The sequence below is a fragment of the Bos indicus genome, chromosome 1 (assembly GCF_029378745.1).
Source record: "Bos indicus isolate NIAB-ARS_2022 breed Sahiwal x Tharparkar chromosome 1, NIAB-ARS_B.indTharparkar_mat_pri_1.0, whole genome shotgun sequence".
Taxonomy (NCBI): Eukaryota; Metazoa; Chordata; class Mammalia; order Artiodactyla; family Bovidae; genus Bos; species Bos indicus.
This window is the reverse complement of record NC_091760.1, coordinates 100,051,273-100,069,743: the sequence shown is the minus strand read 5'-3', so window position 1 is coordinate 100,069,743 and position 18,471 is coordinate 100,051,273. Positions and strand designations below refer to the sequence as shown.

General features: G+C 38.1%; 1 protein-coding gene across 3 annotated transcripts in view; it reads left to right on the top strand.

Moving 5' to 3' along the window:
* The window catches only part of SERPINI1 (serpin family I member 1), an 83,145-nt gene that overhangs the window by 39,160 nt on the left and 25,514 nt on the right, over nt 1-18,471 (top strand). For 2 of the 3 annotated variants that reach the window (XM_019959902.2, XM_019959904.2), the window contains exons 2-4: nt 12,820-13,087; nt 14,108-14,338; nt 16,703-16,897. In XM_019959902.2, coding sequence (XP_019815461.2) covers nt 12,838-13,087; nt 14,108-14,338; nt 16,703-16,897 — 676 coding nt within the window. In that variant the 5' untranslated portion in view covers nt 12,820-12,837. Of the gene's footprint in view, nt 1-1,469; nt 1,577-12,819; nt 13,088-14,107; nt 14,339-16,702; nt 16,898-18,471 lie in introns of those variants that run through there. The other variant, XM_019959909.2, reaches the window with a different exon arrangement.

Below are 18,471 nucleotides of genomic sequence, written 5' to 3'. Positions count from 1 at the left end.
TTGTGTACAAGATGTTCAATACAAATGACTTTGTTTCCTCATCTATAACATGAGGGTCTGGGCAAAGTGTTTCTGGCAGAAATGTTCTATAGTCTTGTAAACAGCTAAGCCTTCAGGCTAGGGAAGAGAGTGAGAGAGAGCACAAGCATTTCTTAAAACATTAATGGGTAAGCTAAGACCATTAATGTCTGGCTTAGTTCCACAGTGGCCTTGGGCCACGCGTGACCATGATTGACCATCAATCATGGTGAGGACTTTTTAACCTATCTCTCTGAAACTATTCACTGAATTTTGCTGTGGGGCTCGCATGTCACTTGTTTAGCTTTCCTGACAGTATTCCAGAGGAAGTTGGTTGTTGGCAAGTACAAAGTCTCTCCCAATTGTGCCAAACAGAATTATTCATTACCATTTTATGGAAAGCCCAAATCATATATCTAGGAGGACTAAGCACCTGCCAGCTCACGAGTTTTTGTTGATATTGACTTTGTTTTCCTCAGTAATCACCAGCAGTAACCAAACGTTTTTGAATTCCAAATGGAGCCTCCTTATGAGTTAAGATCTGAAGAAAGGGAGTATATTTTTAAAGAAACATGTTTTGTGAGGTCCCTGCTGATTTTTCTGTTTTTGTTTCAAGCACTTGTATCACGGTCAGATTATGGAGAGTAAATGTGTTTCGCCTACTTCTAGCTCTACACTTGCAAATATGGTAACCACTTGTTGTTGTTCAGTGGCTCAAATATGTGTCTGTCTTTTTACACCCTCATAGACTGCAGCACACCAGGCTTCCCTGTCCTTCAGTAACTACTAGCTACATGTAACTATTTAAATCAATTAAATTAAAATTCTTATTCCTCTGTTGCACTAACCACATTACAAGAACCCAATAATTACAAGTGTCAAATGGCTATCTTGTTGGACAAGGAAACATAGGTAATATTTTTATCATTGCCAAGAGTTCTTTTGGGCCACATTTTCCTAACTTTTTGAAGGATACAGAGTAAACAATATTTTGGCTTTTAATTTTAGAAATTTCTTAGGGCCTAAAGTAGGAAAAGTTTTGGCCAGAGATTTATTTATTCAGAATTTATTCACCGAGTCAAAACAATTTCCCAAGAGGTTATCTTTGTTGTGAAATATTCCTGAAAGTTTATGGCCCCTGCTTCTTACTAGATCGATGATATTGTGGCCCAGGGAGATTACTGAGAAAACCCAAAAGCTCCTTGGAAGCCTTAGCTGCTATCAGAGAAAGCCAATCTTCTCAGTCACTGTTCATCTTCATTCCAATTAGCCTGAGGACTATATATTAATTATATTAATATGTATCAAAGCACTTTATAAATTCTGGGAAGTTTTGGTACCTTTAATTATTTCTCAGCATTACCCGAACTAGTTAGTCCCTAAATGAGCAGATCTCCATTGTCTTTTGCAGGCCTAACCTTCATCTGGGATGCATGCAAAATACTCAAGAACTTTAAAACTATAGGAGAGCGACTCAGTGCTGGCTGCTATATAATCAGTAATTCCACAGAGTTCTATGAAACTCAGAGTTCTATGAAATCACTTTGGGATACCACAGGTATAATACTAATTCAACCAATAATTAAGGAATAGTCAGTAATTAAAGTCTAATATCACAGTTCCTTCCTATTCTGCTTATTGGGGTATCCCATGAAAATAAACATTTTTTGAAAGAAAAAATTCTAACTTTAAGGATTTTAAAAAATAAAGAAAAATTACCTTTTTTCTTTATTTTTTAATCTTATTTATAATCTTTTTAAGATTATAATCTTGATTTTCATCCAAATATAAAATGAACAAATGTCAAAGATTTTATTTAGCTTATTAATTAGTAAGAGATCCAGTAACATGTTAAAAACAATTCATGAGAAAATCCAGGAAGCAAATGAATACATAAGTCTATCAGGACTACTGAAATGTATTTGCTTAATAGATGCAAAACCGGTCACTACCACAGGACAATATGCAATTAGTTGCATTCTAACCATCCATATACACTATGCATTTTTATAGACAAGAATCATTTGCATCACTATCAATTCTCTGTAATTTAGAGAGTTGTAAAATTGTTCAAAGACAATGAAAGGTCCAAACCCACAGTTAGATAACTTGGAAGGGTATGTTCTAGATAATACATAATTTTTCACTGAAGACACCCAGTAAATATCCTAGTCCACTTCCAAGCCTTTTATAATTTTTTATGGTAAATTAAATCTCTATAGGTTTTCTCTCTCCCTAGCTCTGGTCCTTTGATTTGCCTGGCCATTTCCCCCTTGTTGGAGAGATATTTGATGGGCTTTCTTTTTTTTTTTTTTCTCTTGATTCAACAGAACAGGAAAAAGAACATAAATATATTTCTTACAGAAAAATCTAAGAGACTATCGAAAAGTGTCCCAGTGGGCCGAATAGCTGAAGGGAGAAGCAAAAGAAAGAAAAAGATGAAAAGATGAAATCATTGATATCATAATTTCATAGATGTTGCAATTAGAAAATTAAACCTCTTTGTTTCTCTTATTTCCTTGCTTCTGACCTCTTGGTTTTAATATATATCTCAATTTAATAACACCTGTTTTTTTAGAAGGGATATTTAAAAAGGAAAAAGGTGTACATGTCTTTTTAAAAATAACACAATGGAATATATTTATTCATTCCATAGTATATTGTTCCCTTAATAAGCAGAGTTTAAATCTAAGGCTTCTTGTCATCCTTCTGAATTAACACTGGGCCATTATTTATCATGCGTATGACATGATACTTTACATAATGCATTTTCTGATCAAAAACTTTTAGTGCTTTTGTGATTGAAGTGTAATCCTAAGACATTTCAAATAGTGATGTGTTCTCTACATTTCCGTTTGATGATTTGATTAGTCCGTCACCATACCCCTACACTCCACATGAGTATATAGCTATTTTTGAAAGTTATCAGGATGATTTTGACAGCTTAGCACCTGAGCATTAGTCCTTAGGCTTCTCTGGTGGCTCAGACAGTAAAGAGTCTTCCTGTAGTGCGGGAGACCCAGATAGGATCCCTGGGTCAGAAAGGTCCCCTGGAGAAGGAAATGGCAACCCACTGTAGTTTCTTGCCTGGAAAATCCCATGAACAGAGGAGCCTGGCAGATTACAGTTTATAGGATTGCAAAGAGTCAAACACGACTGAGCGACTTCACTTCAGTAGTCCTAGTCCTTCACTCGGAGAAGGCAATGGCACCCCACTCCAGTACTCTTGCTTGGAAAATCCCATGGACAGAGGAGCCTGTTAGGCTGCAATCCATGGGGTCGCTAAGAGTCGGACATGACTGAGTGACTTCACTTTCACTTTTCACTTTTCACTTTCTTGCATTGGAGAAGAAAATGGCAACCCACTCCAGTGTTCTTGCTTGGAGAATCCCAGGGACGGGGAGCCTGGTGGGCTGCCATCTATGGGGTCACAGAGTCGGACACAACTGAAGTGATTTAGCAGCAGCAGCAGCAGCATTCTCCTTTTTATTCTCTTCTGTATATGTGGTTCTCTTTCTTTCTAGGACTGCCATCATACTATAGTCCTTTTGAGGGCAATTCTAGATCCAACGTGAAGCAAGAATTTAATTATGGGAGCCAACATCAGTCAAAATAAGTCAGCTTAGAGAGCAAGGGCAAACAAATAGCCTAAAGTTCACATTTTCCAGGCTATGATGCTTATACAGGTAATGGCAACTTGCCTCTCTGTCTGAGGACTAGGTGGTTTCATTGAACATTGATTAAAAGAATCATTCCAATTTCAGAAAAGTTAAAATTGGGGATAAGAAGGAACACCATGCATGTTACAGTTGATGAAGCTTGCTAAATTATGGGTTGTTTAAATATATATTGTTTCACAAGTAATGACTCTCTCTCTTTTTTTTTTCTGTATGTGACAAATTCTTTGAAAAATTTCCCAGTTTCATTTCTGCAGATCTAGGTTAAACCTGTCTCTTAATCAGAAACCACAGATCTAGAAACATCAACTTTCTTGTTCCAAATTTCATCAAGTGAGCTAGAACTAACCAAAATTAGAGTAGTGGTTTCCAACCACTCAATACCTTCTCATGGGGGAAGAGAAACCTTCATGAATTTAAGTATATACACTATAAGTGACTGTCTTATTTTCATTTGGAAATGTTTGCTCTTTTATGTGATTCATTATTGTTGTGAATTTTTTTGCCCCATCCCAATATACGTACTTGGTAAAGTAAAAATATAGCAAACCTAAATTTAGTTCCCTCAATTAAAAAATTTTCATGCAAAAATCTGAGAATTAATAGGCCAGAGGGCTTCAAGACAGTGTTCTTTTAAAAAAAAAAACACAACTTTTTATTTTGTACTAGGATATAGCTGATTAACAAAAAAGTATTGTGATAATTTCAAGTATTCTTTGCAGTAGACGTTTCTCCGTAGTTAAGTCCCATGGCTGTTTCTTACTGGAGAAAGGACCTTCTTCAGCTATTTATCTCACCTTCTTAAGAACACCTCCCTTGCTTTCTCAACTCAAAATATGAAAACACTTTTTAAAAATTTCAAATAATTAGGTTATCAAAAAAGAAATGTTACATATATGAATAATCAACCTCTCTATAAATAATATAAATAATACTATCTTTTTTTTATTGTTCTAGCTTTGGGTTCTGTGATTCCTCATACCTCAGTTATAAAATGATTTAGTTCTCTAACCTGTTTCAGTGAGGTTTTTTCTGAAGTAAGATACTCATACATGTGTCCACAACCTACCTGACCAATAGCAATAGGAGGAGAAATGCAAGAATTAACATAGTTTATCCACAGCTCAGCTGCCTTTGCCTTTCCTAGCACCAAAACACAGTCCATTATTAGTCTGGTACTGTAGCCCCTTGTTTTTACGAAGAAAGTATTTTATTCAATAGCTTGAAAATAATCTACAAAGTGATGTTCCGTGTGAGAGTAATACATTTTAGAATGCATGGATTGTTATGATTAATGGTGGGACCCTGGCATTTTGTAGACAAATGTTAATACAGTAACATTTGGGTATCACCTTTTGTGATTTTTCAAGGTGGTATACTTGTGTGTTAATGCACCCCGTGTCCAGCCATCGCACTATGCCAGCATTGGTGACAGTGCCACTCTGTCAGGCTGGAAAGACAGTCTCAGACTCAATAAGGAAACACTTTATCAAAGGCAGTAAAAAATGGAAATGAGCTACTACCTGTGGGCTCAAATTAAATCAGCCTCAAGAACGCAGAAGCCGCACTACTCTTGCTGTTCCTTCTAAAGCCGCTGTGTAGACCTTGAGATCCCATGCTATATTCATTCCACAGATATTTATTGGGCACCTAGTATGTGGGATGCATTAGGTGCTTATTCTGATTATCCTAAGATATAAAAGATGAAAGTACTTCTATTGTGCCTTCCAAAAGCCTCGGAGAAGAGAGAACACATGTAGAGAATTGTCTGTAATAGAAGGAAGCAGCGTACATGCTGTTGGAGAGGTAGAGATAAAATGTGCCAAGATTTCAGAGAAAGGGGAAATAGATGTTTTAACTGAAGAACTAGGAGGGTATTCATAAAAGAAAAGGAAGTGGTTAGGAACCCTGATAAGTGGTTAGGATTTGAACATATGGAACCAGGTTAAAGTTGTTCCAGAAAGAAAACTACACAAACCAGAAACAGGAGGGAAATTCTGGGATATGTATTGCAAGAGGGATTCTCACTAGAAATGCAGGATCCAGGAAGGAGAGTAATGGATAGAAGGGAATGCTGGCATAGCACAGAAGTGAGTTATATTCAAGACTAAAGATTTGGGAGTTTAGTCTCCAGGCATAAGGGTGATTCCAAGGTTTTATAAATACAGGAATACCTGTTTGTAACAGCACATCAAGACAGTTCATCAGGAGGATATGCAGTTGTTGGAATGAGGAGGACTGTAGCCCGGAATTCAGAGAATGGCTGAGGGTTCTTGGTGGAGTCCTTAGGAATACATTAAAAGGAAGAACTGCCACCATGGTCAGGGGAGTGATCATGGGTTGATGGCTAGGAGGTGTCAGGGATGCAGTATGGTTGAACATAAGGGGAAAAGAGATGGGGAAGCATCAAAGACTTTGACACTGACATTTTTAAAAAGGGTGGGTTTGATTGATAAGACAAAGATTCCTATTTGAGCCACCTTGAATTTGAAATGCTGGCAGGAGTCAAAGACTAAATATCCCAAGAATGACTTGCAATGCACACTGGAAATGAAGATAAAAATAAAGCTAGAGCTAGAATTTTACTTATTTGGGAATAATATGAATAGGAACAATAGTTAAAGTACTTTTTTGTTTTGAGACATTCACCAGCAGGAACAAGAATAGCATTACACGGGAGAAGGTCAGGAACAGATCCAGAGAGTATACCTACTTGATAGAAGGGGAAAGGAAATCTTCCCCTCTCCTCGGGGCAGGAGGTGGGGTGGGGGGGAACCACTCAGGAGTCAGAAGCAGCAGAGGTGAAGGGGGCCAGGGACCAAGGGTGGAGTAGGTGGGATCACAATAGCTGGATCAGGCTAGCAGAGCTCATTTTGCTTGCACATGATCTTGCCTTCAAAAGAAGGAAAAATCACTTAACTATAGATCAGATGTCTGTTTCCAGAGGAGTGTTCATTAAATCTTTATTAAGGAGTTTCCTGATATCACTTGCTTCTGCTAGAGATTTTCTAATTTATTAGAATTTCTAATTCTCTAGCAGAACATGTAAATCAGTGTCCTGCTGCTCACTCCCCTGGGAAGAGCCCTGTCTCACAAACATATGGCTGGTCTTTCCAGGAATCCTCTAAAAGCTTGATGGGACATGATAGGTTTAGACATTTCTTTCCCCTAGTAAGGCAATGTTGCAGAGCTGTGGGTCCATCGAACACTTCTTTCTGAAATGGACCATCTGCTGTAGATCAGGGATTCCTAATGTGAGGCCAGCAAATACCCTGCCCAGGGAATATAATGTTCTGTTCCCCATGCATGCATTTCTTGAGGAGATGATTTACCCTTCACCTGATTCTTAAAAGTATCTCTTTTCTTAAAAAGATGAGAAGCACTGTAATAGATCATGCAGTGTTGCACAATGATGTGAGTTCCTTGAAGACAAGAGCCAGTCCTTATAAATTTTGGTATCTTCCTGATACCTCTGTCAGTCTTGGCTGAATGACTGGGTAATGGTGCTGCATTCAGTGGGCCAGCACTAATGATAAAATGCTCATTTTGTCTCTACAATCTCTTGCTTGACTTAGCAATTATACAAGCCTAGGAAACATATTTTCTAATAATTTTCTAGTGTCCTTTACTAGTATAACTTTCAGCATAAAATGAGTGCTTCAAACATACACATGGTCTCATTTCTTTCTTTAATAAGTGTGCAGAGTAGGGATTGATATCTTCATGTAATGAATGAGGAAGCCAAGACACAGAATGCACATGACTTGTCATAAGCCATATGTCATATGTCAGCTATTACTATTATCTCATGGTACATACATTAGTCCTGGAGAAGGGAATGTCTATCCACTCCAGTATTCTTGCCTGGAGAATTCCACGGACAGAGGAGCCTGGTGGACTACAGTCTGTGGGGTCACAAAGAACTGGGACATGACTGAGCAACCAAAACACACACTCATATACATTAGTAAACAAAAATGTCTACAAATGCAATAGAGTTGGCCATACTTCCTGAAATATTTATTGGTTGGCAATGGGTTTTGCTTTTATATGAAGGAAGGCTTTTTATTAGCTTAAAATATAACACTCATGTTCAGTTCAGTCGCTCAGTCGTGTCCGACTCTTTGTGACCCCATGAATTGCAGCACGCCAGGCCTCCCTGTCCATCACCAACTCCCGGAGTTCACTCAAACTCAAGTTCACCGAGTCAGTGATGCCATCCAGCCATCTCATCCTCTGCCGTCCCCTTCTCTTTCTGCCCTTAATCCCTCCCAGCACCAGAGTCTTTTCCAATGAGTCAACTCTTCGCATGAGGTGGCCAAAGTATTGGAGTTTCTGCTTCAACATCAATCCTTCCAAAGTATACCCAGGACTGATCTCCTTTAGAATGGACTGGTTGGATCTCCTTGCAGTCCAAGGGACTCAAGAGTCTTCTCCAACACCACAGTTCAAAAGCATCAACTCTTCAGCGCTCACCTTTCTTCACAGTCCAACTGTCACATCCATACATGACCACTGGAAAAACCATAGCCTTGACTAGATGGACTTTGTTGGCAAAGTAATGTCTCTGCTTTTCAATATGCTATCTAGGTTGGTCATAACTTTCCTTCCAAGGAGTAAGCATCTTTTAATTTCTTGGCTGCAGTCACCATCTGCAGTGATTTTGGAGCCCAAAAAAATAAAGTCTGACACTGTTTCCACTGTTTCCCCATCTGTTTCCCATGAAGTGATGGGATCAGATACCATGATCTTAGTTTTCTGAATGTTGAGCTTTAAGCCAACTTTTTCACTCTCCTCTTTCACTTTCATCAAGATGCTTTTTAGTTCCTCTTCACTTTCTGCCATAAGGGTGGTGTCATCTGTATATCTGAGGTTATTGATATTTCTCCCGGCAATCTTGATTCCAGCTTGTGCTTCTTCCAGCCCAGCGTCTCTCATGATGTACTCTGCATATAAGTTAAATAAGCAGGGTGACAATACCCTATTTCATCATGTTACAAAATTGTATTTACACTTCTGACTGTACATTATCAAGACATGTTTAAAACTGGATTTGAATGTTCTGAAAATCTTTCTGTAAAAAAATTTTTTTTTTACATTGGCACACCGTAAAACTTCACCCGGTATTTTACCTCATTTCTCAGCCTTTCAGGGTGTGCATAAGTGTTAGTAAATGATCATGCGATAAGGTTACTGTTACTTCTTCTACTCCTTCCACGGGCAAAGAATTGAGAAGCAGCATTACACCTGGGTATTCTTTAGATTTCTAGCGACATATACTCCTCTAGAGTATATGTAAAAGGAGACACGTACTCCTTTTCCTTATTGGAACCAGTCTGTTGTTCCATGTCCAGTTCTAACTGTTGCTTCCTGACCTGCATATAGCTTTCTCAGGCAGGTCAGGTGGTCTGGTATTCCCATCTCTTTCAGAATTTTCCACAGTTTATTGTGATCCACACAGTCAAAGGCTTTGGCATAGTCAATAAAGCAGAAATAGATGTTTTTCTGGAACTCTCTTCCTTTTTTCACGATCCAGCGGATGTTGGCAATTTGATCTCTGGTTCCTCTGCCTTTTCTAAAACCAGCTTGAACATCTGGAAGTTCACTGTTCACGTATTGCTGAAGCCTGGCTTGGAGAATTTTGAGCATTACTGTACTAGCGTGTGAGATGAGTGCAATTGTGCAGTAGTTTGAACATTCTTTGGCATTGCCTTTCTTTGGGATTGGAATGAAAACTGACCTTTTCCAGTCCTGTGGCCACTGCTGAGTTTTCCAAATTTGCTGGCATATTGAGTGCAGCACTTTCACAGCATCATCTTTCAGGATTTGAAATAGCTCAACTGGAATTCCATCTCCTCCACTAGCTTTGTTCATAGTGATGCTTTCTAAGGCCCACTTGACTTCACATTCCAGGATGTCTGGCTCTAGGTGAGTGATCACACCATCGTGATTATCTGGGTCGTGAAGATCTTTTTTGCACAGTTCTTCTGTGTATTCTTACCATCTCTTATTAATATCTCCTGCTTCTGTTAGGTCCATACCATTTCTGTCCTTTATCGAGCCCATCTTTGCATGAAATGTCCCCTTGGTATCTCTAATTTTCTTGAAGAGATCTCTAGTCTTTCCCATTCTGTTGTTTTCCTCTATTTCTTTGCATTTATCACTGAGGAAGGCTTTCTTATCTCTCCTTGCTAGTCTTTGGAACTCTGCATTCAGATGCTTATATCTTTCCTTTCTCCTTTGCTTTTCACTTCTCTTCTTTTCACAGCTATTTGTAAGGCCTCCCCAGACAGCCATTTTGCTTTTTTGCATTTCTTTTCCATGTGAAACGCAGTCATTTCCCAATAGTTGTGTTACTGAATGACAGATACTACTACCATATAGTGACTTTAATTTCTTGGTCTTATACTAGATAACATTAAATGAAAACAATGTGTCTTTGCTAGGTAAAGTGAAGATGGCACATCAGATAGTAAGCAGTACGGTGACATGATGAAGAGCATGAGCTTTTGAACCCCATTTGGATTTCAGACTTTCCCTAAATACCATTACATCTTCAGTATTAAATACTAGATATGTTTTAAGTTCTCTTTCAGCTTACGATAGTATATGCTAAATTTGTTCCATCTGAAACTAGAGAGAAAACTCATATCTTCTACTTTGATTTTCCCTGGAGAGGACAGAGGAAAAGAGAATGCCACAGCAGCCTCTATGGTGGCTGAAGTCTGTGGACCAACAGGGCAGCTGTGCCCTGGCATCTGGCTTCTGTCTGGATGCTGTTTCCACTGCAGACTCTGTTCTGCAACCATGCACTTCATCTCCCACCAGTAGCTATTCTCGGCCTCCTCACCGCATGGGTTGTGAGAGTTCATATTTACATATCGGCTAAACGTTATCTTCCTAAACAGGCAAAAATTATTCAAACCTTATTGCAAAATGTGTGGGCTTCCCTGGTAGCTCAGCTGGTAAAGAATCTGTCTGCAATGCAGAAGACTCTGGTTCAGTTCCTGTGCTGGGACAATACCCTGGAGAAGGGATAGGCTACCTACTCCAGTATTCATGAGGTTCCCGGGTGGCTCAGACAGTAAAGGATCTGCCTGCAATGTAGGATACCCGGGTTCTTATCCCTGGTTTGGGAAGATCCCCTGGAGGAAGGCAAAGCAACTCCCTCCAATATTCTTGCCTGGAGAATTCCATGGACAGAGGAGCCTGGCAGGCTACAGTCCTTGGGGTCACAAAGAGTCAGACTGGACTAAGCGCACACACACACACACACACACACACACACACACACGAAGTGTGTGGGGGGATGGATGTGGGGGTGGGGGAGTTTGGAACTTCTCAGACAAAAAACTGATACCTGAAACTTAACCCTAAAATGTGAAGGATTTGCAAAGTGACTAGGCAAAGTTCTCTGAAATTGATCAGAAATATTACAGGACTGGTTAAAGCATTCTGACTCAAAAACCTGTCAGAAGCATGCTGCTCTTAGATTAAATGTGTATTCACTCTGTTAACTGAGTAATGGGGACTGTTTTGCATCATACTAATTAAAATACAATTTTCCAAATATGTTTGCTCACTACCACTTTACTTGTTGTTTTAATGATAATTTGTTTTTTAAAAAGTATCAAGAACAAGGAAGCTACTTCATTGTTTGAATAGTTTAGCTTCCAGATGCCTACAGTGACAAAGTGTCAGAATACTAGGAGAGAGGGAATCCTGTTTCCAGTGTGTGCCAGTTAGGCTCTTTGTGGGGAGAGAGGGCATGTGGAACACTAGTTGCCAAGAGGCAGGAATATCATTCTAAGATATCTGGGTGGTAACACTGCTTTCTCTTCCCAAGAGAAAATGGTTCAAGGACCAGATGAGCTTGATATTTTGAATAGTTATTTAAATAGAATCACTAGTTTACTGGTGAGCTGAAATAGTCCTATAAGCCTGAGTATGAAAGGATAGTATTGCTGGAGCGTGGCTCCTCCCTGCACAGAGACAGGCACCTAGGACAGCAGCCTCCTAGGAACTGATGTGTAAGGAAAACCACACAGGATCTGCCACATCTGCTTTTTCTCAGGGTTACCACTTCCTGTGGGTTCAGCAGCTTGGGCTGAGTAAACTGGGGCTCCTGGCAGGTGTGTGTCTGATATCTCCCCTCTAGTTGGTAACCCAGGTGGTGTATTAACTTCATGTGAAAATGGTAGTCGCTCAGTCGTGTCTGATTCTTTGTGACCCCATGGACTGCCAGGGGGAGTAGTAGCCCCAGTAGCCCTCCAGGGTTCTCTGTCCATGGGGATTCTCCAGGCAAGAATACTGGAGTGGGTAGCCATTCCCTTCTCCAGGGGATCTTCCCAATCCAGGGACTGAACCCAGGTCTGCTGCATTGCAGGCAGATTTTTTACTGTCTGTGCCATCAAACTGTAGTAAAGGGGTAAAGGGGCATTTGAAAATGCCTAACTTCAGTAACTGATCTTAAACCCTGTGAATATTTTTTGGTTTTCACTTGGATTGTCCTGGGCCTACATAGTTTAGTGTTAGCTAGAATAAACTGTTTCAAAGTCATGACCAAAATATATATGATGGAAGTGGTAGTCGCTCAGTCGTGTCTGACTCTGTGACCCCATGGACTGTAGCCAGCCAGGCTCCTCTGTCCATGGAATTCTCCAGGCAGCAATACTGGGGTGGGTTGCCATTTCCTTCTCCAGGAGGTCTTCCCAACCCTGAGATCAAATCTGGGTCTCTTGCATTGCAGGCAGATTCTTTACCATCTGAGCAACCAAAGAAGCCTCATATATGATGAGGCTGTGAAAACTGATATATTAGCCTCACCACACATTGTTAAATATGTATCTATATATACTTAACCTCATGAAGATGGGACCAGGGCTATCTTGTTCCGGGGAGTATCCTCAGAAATCAGCAGCATTACTTGCTCATTTGACTATTAATTGATTAATAGGATCTTCCAACAAATCCCTTAATGAGCTTTTGTTATAGAGACAATAACACTGCATGTGTTTAAAAATTTTGGTTTGCTTTACAGCTTTTCCAGGAAATTATTTTTATTATTATTTTATGGTTCCATTTCTCTGAGGTAGTAATTAATATGTAAATTATTGTTCTCCAGGCTTGAGATTATTCCAGCATGGCTTTTCTTGGACTCTTCTCTTTGCTGGTTCTGCAAAGTTTGGCTTTAGGGACCACTTTCACTGATGAAACCATTGCTGAGTTGTCAGTGAATATGTATAATCATCTTCGAGCCACTGGGGAGGATGAAAATATTCTCTTCTCTCCACTGAGTGTCACCCTTGCAATGGGAATGTTGGAACTTGGGGCCCAAGGGTCTACGCTGAAAGAAATCCGTCACTCAATGGGATATGACAGCCTGAAAAATGGTAAGTGTGCTTAGGTTTGATTTCTCAAAATAGTTTGACTTTAGTTCTCAACTCAATTGTGTTGTCTATATCTGAGGCAGCAGTATTTAAACAGGGTAAGAAAGTGGTCTCACTAAGATGGTATGAGGAAGACAAGCATTAGGAAACTCAAGAAAGTTCTTTTTCTTAGCTGCATCCCTGGCTGAGTTAATCTAAGGAAATGATATCTTTATTATTATTATTATTGTTATTTAAATAAACTTCACTGTGATTAACAAAGGCAAACATGGTTCTTGCTCTGATGGCGTTTCCAATTTAGAGAGAGAGGCATAAATTAATCAATTATCACATAAATAAATGAGAAATTACAACTGTTAGGAGTGCTTTAAAGAAAAAATTCTCTAAATATCAGAAATTTTTATTTAAAATCAACTGTATCTTCATTATTCAACTAGAAACCATGAATTTTTTTGGAATGTTGTATAATACTATCATGAAAATCTTGTATTGGAGAAAATTTCTAGCCAAAATGTATATTGTAATCACTTTGCTATGATGTAAAATTTCTATTTAATATTTCCAATATACATATGAATTAACTCATTAAAAACTTGAGAATTAATACAATTTTGACTGGATTTTCTATTTATAAAGTTAAAAAGTTTACTGAAAGTAAAATTTAAAGGAATATTTTGATTTTTAAACTAGATAATAAAAATTAATATATATTTCTGATAATTATAAGACTAACTTAAAGTAACCTAAGTACTTTGAAAGAAAACAATCCAAATATCTCTACTTTATAGATAGATAATCAATAAAAAATAAAAATAATATCAGTAATAAAACTGCAAAAGTTAATTTGAACATCTAGAAATAGCACAAATCTTGCAACTTCCACACCATGTCAGTGTGGGGAAGAAGCAAGTGCTTTTTCTTTGGGCCTGTTCTCTTAATCCTCCTTGCTATATTTTCATGCTCTTCCACTCTTCAGAATCTTTCACTGTGTTTGTTCCACTAACATCCTTTGTCATTTTGCAGGTGAAGAATTTTCCTTCTTGAAGGATCTTTCTCACATGGTAACTGCTGAAGAGAGCCAGTATGTGATGAAAATTGCCAATTCCCTCTTTGTGCAAAATGGATTTCATATCAGTGAAGAGTTTTTGCAAATGATAAAAAAGTACTTTAATGCAGAAGTCAATCATGTGGACTTCAGTCAAAATGTAGCTGTGGCCAACTATATCAATAAGTGGGTGGAGAATAACACAAACAGTAAGTTATTTGGCTCCTTTCTTTCTCTAATAGCTTAGTTTGAACTTTCTTTTCCTTCTGACATTATTTGTCCCTTTGTTCCTTTTACATGTTGAATGTTAGATTGCATTTAGTTGAGTATCTACTAATTATTTTTTATAGATTACAACTGATTTTAGAAACCTTGTTCATGAATAAACATTAGAGAAAGATGTTAAGTCTTTTGACATATATAGAATATTGGCACTGATAAATTAATATGAGATGTGTGTCCCCAGTTGGTGAGTTTCATCTGAACAGTAATTTTATTACTGTATGGAATTTTACTACAGCTGACTATTTCATAAGTTAGATACTATTTAGAATGACAGTTGGTGACTCTCTTAACAGTGTGATTAAAATAGAATAAGAGAGTTTAAAAATATTTGTTGACTTTTAAACCACAGAACTTAACTGGTAATCAAAAAATTATACAGGATTCCTTTTAAAAAGAGAAGCCCATTTTAAGCCAAATAAATGGAGAGGGATTAGAAAAAGATGCATTTGTTTTAATTTTTACTTCTAAATCTTATTATCCAAATGTATTCGAACTCTCCAAATGTTTCATATGTTATCATTTTATTTTCCAATTTTACCAAAAAATAATTGAAATTGGAATTAAAAAAAAATAAGACCAAACTGAAAGTAGATTACTTTGGCTGTTCATTAAATTAATTAACTCATGTTGTCAAGACTCCAAAAATAATATTAGTCTTAATACATTTAATGCTGGAACAGCAACAACAAAAGACCCTGATCACATACTCTTTGTCCCATAATCCCCAAAATGCTGACTTAAAAAAAAAAAAAGAAGTGCTGACTAATAAAATGAGAGAGTGCCAAGCAAATATTGGCTCTATGGTTTCTAACTATGAGATTAAAATGTAACATAAAAGAAACACAATTGTGTTTTAACATTCAAAGAGTAAGTTACGAATAATAATTCACCTGCATCAGACTGAATTATTGAAAGCTGTTTAATTCCAAACTCCCCTTAAACAATTTCAGCCATCACCAAAGTCCCAATGTCTTTCACAATAGATTTAGATAGGAACATTTAAATGATGAGAAATAAGATATCATGAGTTAAATTGGCTTTTACACATCTGTTTTCACTTACTCAGAAGCAGTTGTTGCATTTGGTAAAAAGATATCCAATGTACATGGGGAAACCATTTGAATTGGATGACATTTAAATTACATACATTGTACAAGAGTATACTTAGAAATGTTTGTTGAATGCTTATTCTGTGTTGGGGGGCTTTCCAGGTAGCTCAGTGGTAAAGAATCTGCCTGCCAATGCAGGAGACTAGGTTCTATCCATGGGTTGGGAAGATTCCCCAGAAAAGGGAATGGCAACCCACTCCAGTATTTTTGTCTGAAAAATTCTATGGACAGAGGAGCATGGCAGGCTATAGTCCACAGGGTCACAGAGTCAGACACGACTGAGCTACTGAGCACATGCACACTCTGTGTTGAGTTTTACGTTTATCATTGCAACTAGGAAGTAGTGAAGCCTGAGATTCTGTTGTATGTGGTTCTGTAGTTTGTGAAAATGTCAGAATACTACTAGTGTTATTTTAGATGGTGTGGGTGTTTTAGATCCCCTTAGTCTGTAAGTGTGTGTGTGTGTGTATAACATTTTTTCCTTTAAAAGTTCAGTTCAGTTCAGTCGCTCAGTCATGTCAGACTCTTTGCAACCCCATGAATCGCAGCATGCCAGGCCTCCCTGTCCATCACTAACTCCCGGAGTTCACTCAAACTCACGTCCATCAAGTCGGTGATGCCATCCAGCCATCCTCTGTCGTCCCCTTCTCCTCCTGCCCCCAATCCCTCCCAGCATCAGAGTCTTTTCCAGTGAGTCAACTCTTCACATGAGGTGACCAAAGTATTGGAGTTTCAGCTTTAGCATCATTCCTTCCAAAGAACACTCAGGACTGATCTTTAGGATGGACCAGTTGGATCTCCTTGCAGTCCAAGGGACTCTCAAGAGTCTTCTCCAACACCACAGTTCAAAAGCATCAGTTCTTCAGCCCTCAGCTTTCTTCACAGTCCAACTCTCACATCCATACATGACCACTGGAAAAACCGTAGCCTTGACTAGATGGACCTTTGTTGGCAAAGTAATGTCTCTGCTTTTGAATATGCTATCTAGGTTGGTCATAACTTTCCTTCCAAGGAGTAAGTGTCTTTTAATGTCATTAGGTACTTTTAATTTTTATTGTAAATATTACAATGGTATAAAGTTCTTAATCACTCTGTCAGATGATAGTTTGACAATCTTTTGATATTCTTTCATCTTTTGATTTAATATGAATTTTCATCCATTTGTCTTTTCCTGAATAGGTCTGTTGAAGGATTTGGTATCCCCAAGGGATTTTGATGCTGTCACTCATCTGGCCCTCATCAATGCTGTCTATTTCAAGGGGAGCTGGAAGTCACAATTCAGACCTGAAAATACCAGAACTTTTTCCTTCACTAAAGATGATGAAAGTGAAGTCCAAATTCCAATGATGTACCAACAAGGAGAATTTTATTATGGTAAGACATTTTGGCTTTTTTTCTCTCTTCTTAGAGCACATCAACAAATTTCTAAGAAAAAACATGAAATATTTGTTATTCAGATTTCTTGTCAATCTGATTTGGGCTACAATTCAATTTTCTTGGCCCTATTTTCAAAGACTTTTGATTAGATCCTGAGTGAATATTATATGTTGTGACAGTTTTCCAATATGTTTAGTTTATAAAGTTGATTACACATACAGAGTGACTTTATTCATGTGAAAATATCTGACCTTGTATAAGAATGTTCTGAGTTCCTCCAGAAAGCCATTCACTTTGGGGTAGTTTTCAGTGAACCATATGTTCTACCCAGGTCTTGGTTTGTACACCCCATCACTTTTTGAACTATAAGCATTCTTTTAAAATTTTGCTTTCAGACTTATGTATGTATGTGTGTGTGTGTGTGTGTGTGTGTGTGTGTGTGTGTGTGTGTGCTCGGTCACTCAGTCATGTCTGACTCTTTGAGACCCCATGAACTCTAGCCCACCAGGCTCCTCTGTTCACGGGATTTCCCATGCCAGAATACTAGAGTGGGTTGCCATTTCCACTCCAGGGGATCGTCCTGACCCAGGGATTGAACCCATATCTCTTGCATCTGCTGCACTGGTGGGCAGATTGTTTACCACTGTGCCACTTGGGAAGCCCATAAATATGCATGGTCAGGCATAATTATTCATAGTTTCACTTACTGAGAGTCTATAATTTGTGATACAAGTCAGCATCTTTGGCATTATTTTCAGGGATATTTTGTTGGACTTTTCAGAATTTTAGGGTGCTAATCCTCTCTATATACCATGCTGAACTGTGATAATTTATTGTCTTAAGCAGAAATATAAGTAAGCTAAATATATATTAGAACAAATATTTTATTCTATGCAAAGGTACATTATAAAAGTAACATTATAATCACAGTTAATTAAATTAACAGTCAAAATATGAAAGGAAAATATCCATTTATTTGAGAACCAAAATATTTAATGTGGCGTCTAAAGGATATCAGTTAAATGAAAATATTCAGAACAAAAACATTACATTTTTTAAAACTAGTTGCAGGGTTATTTATTTTAAAGACTTTATTATTATTATTATTAATGAAAGCCTGGTCAATTTAGCTAAATTCATGGAACACTAAGCCAATTACCTAATTATCTACTTTGGAGATTTTAGTCACCATAAATGCTCTAAATTTCATGTTGGCTGTGCTACCTTGGCCTCAAAACTTTTAGCTGTGGTAATAATAGAGTAGGCTTTCCTGGTGGACTATCCCTGGGTTGGGAAGATCCTCGGGAGAAGTGAATGGCAACCCATTCCAGTTTTCTTGCCTGGAGAATTTTATGGACAGAGGAGCCTGGCGGGCTAGAATCTATGGAGTCAGAAAGAGTTGGACATGACTGAGCGAGAGTATGGGGTATTACATGGTCAGTTTTTCCCTTCTTAGAAATCAGGTGGATATTGGTAAATGTGATTCACATCCAACATGGATCCAGAGCTTTATTTTTCTAATCATGACTTTTCATTTTTTTAATGATATCCCTAAAATATATTCATTTGAG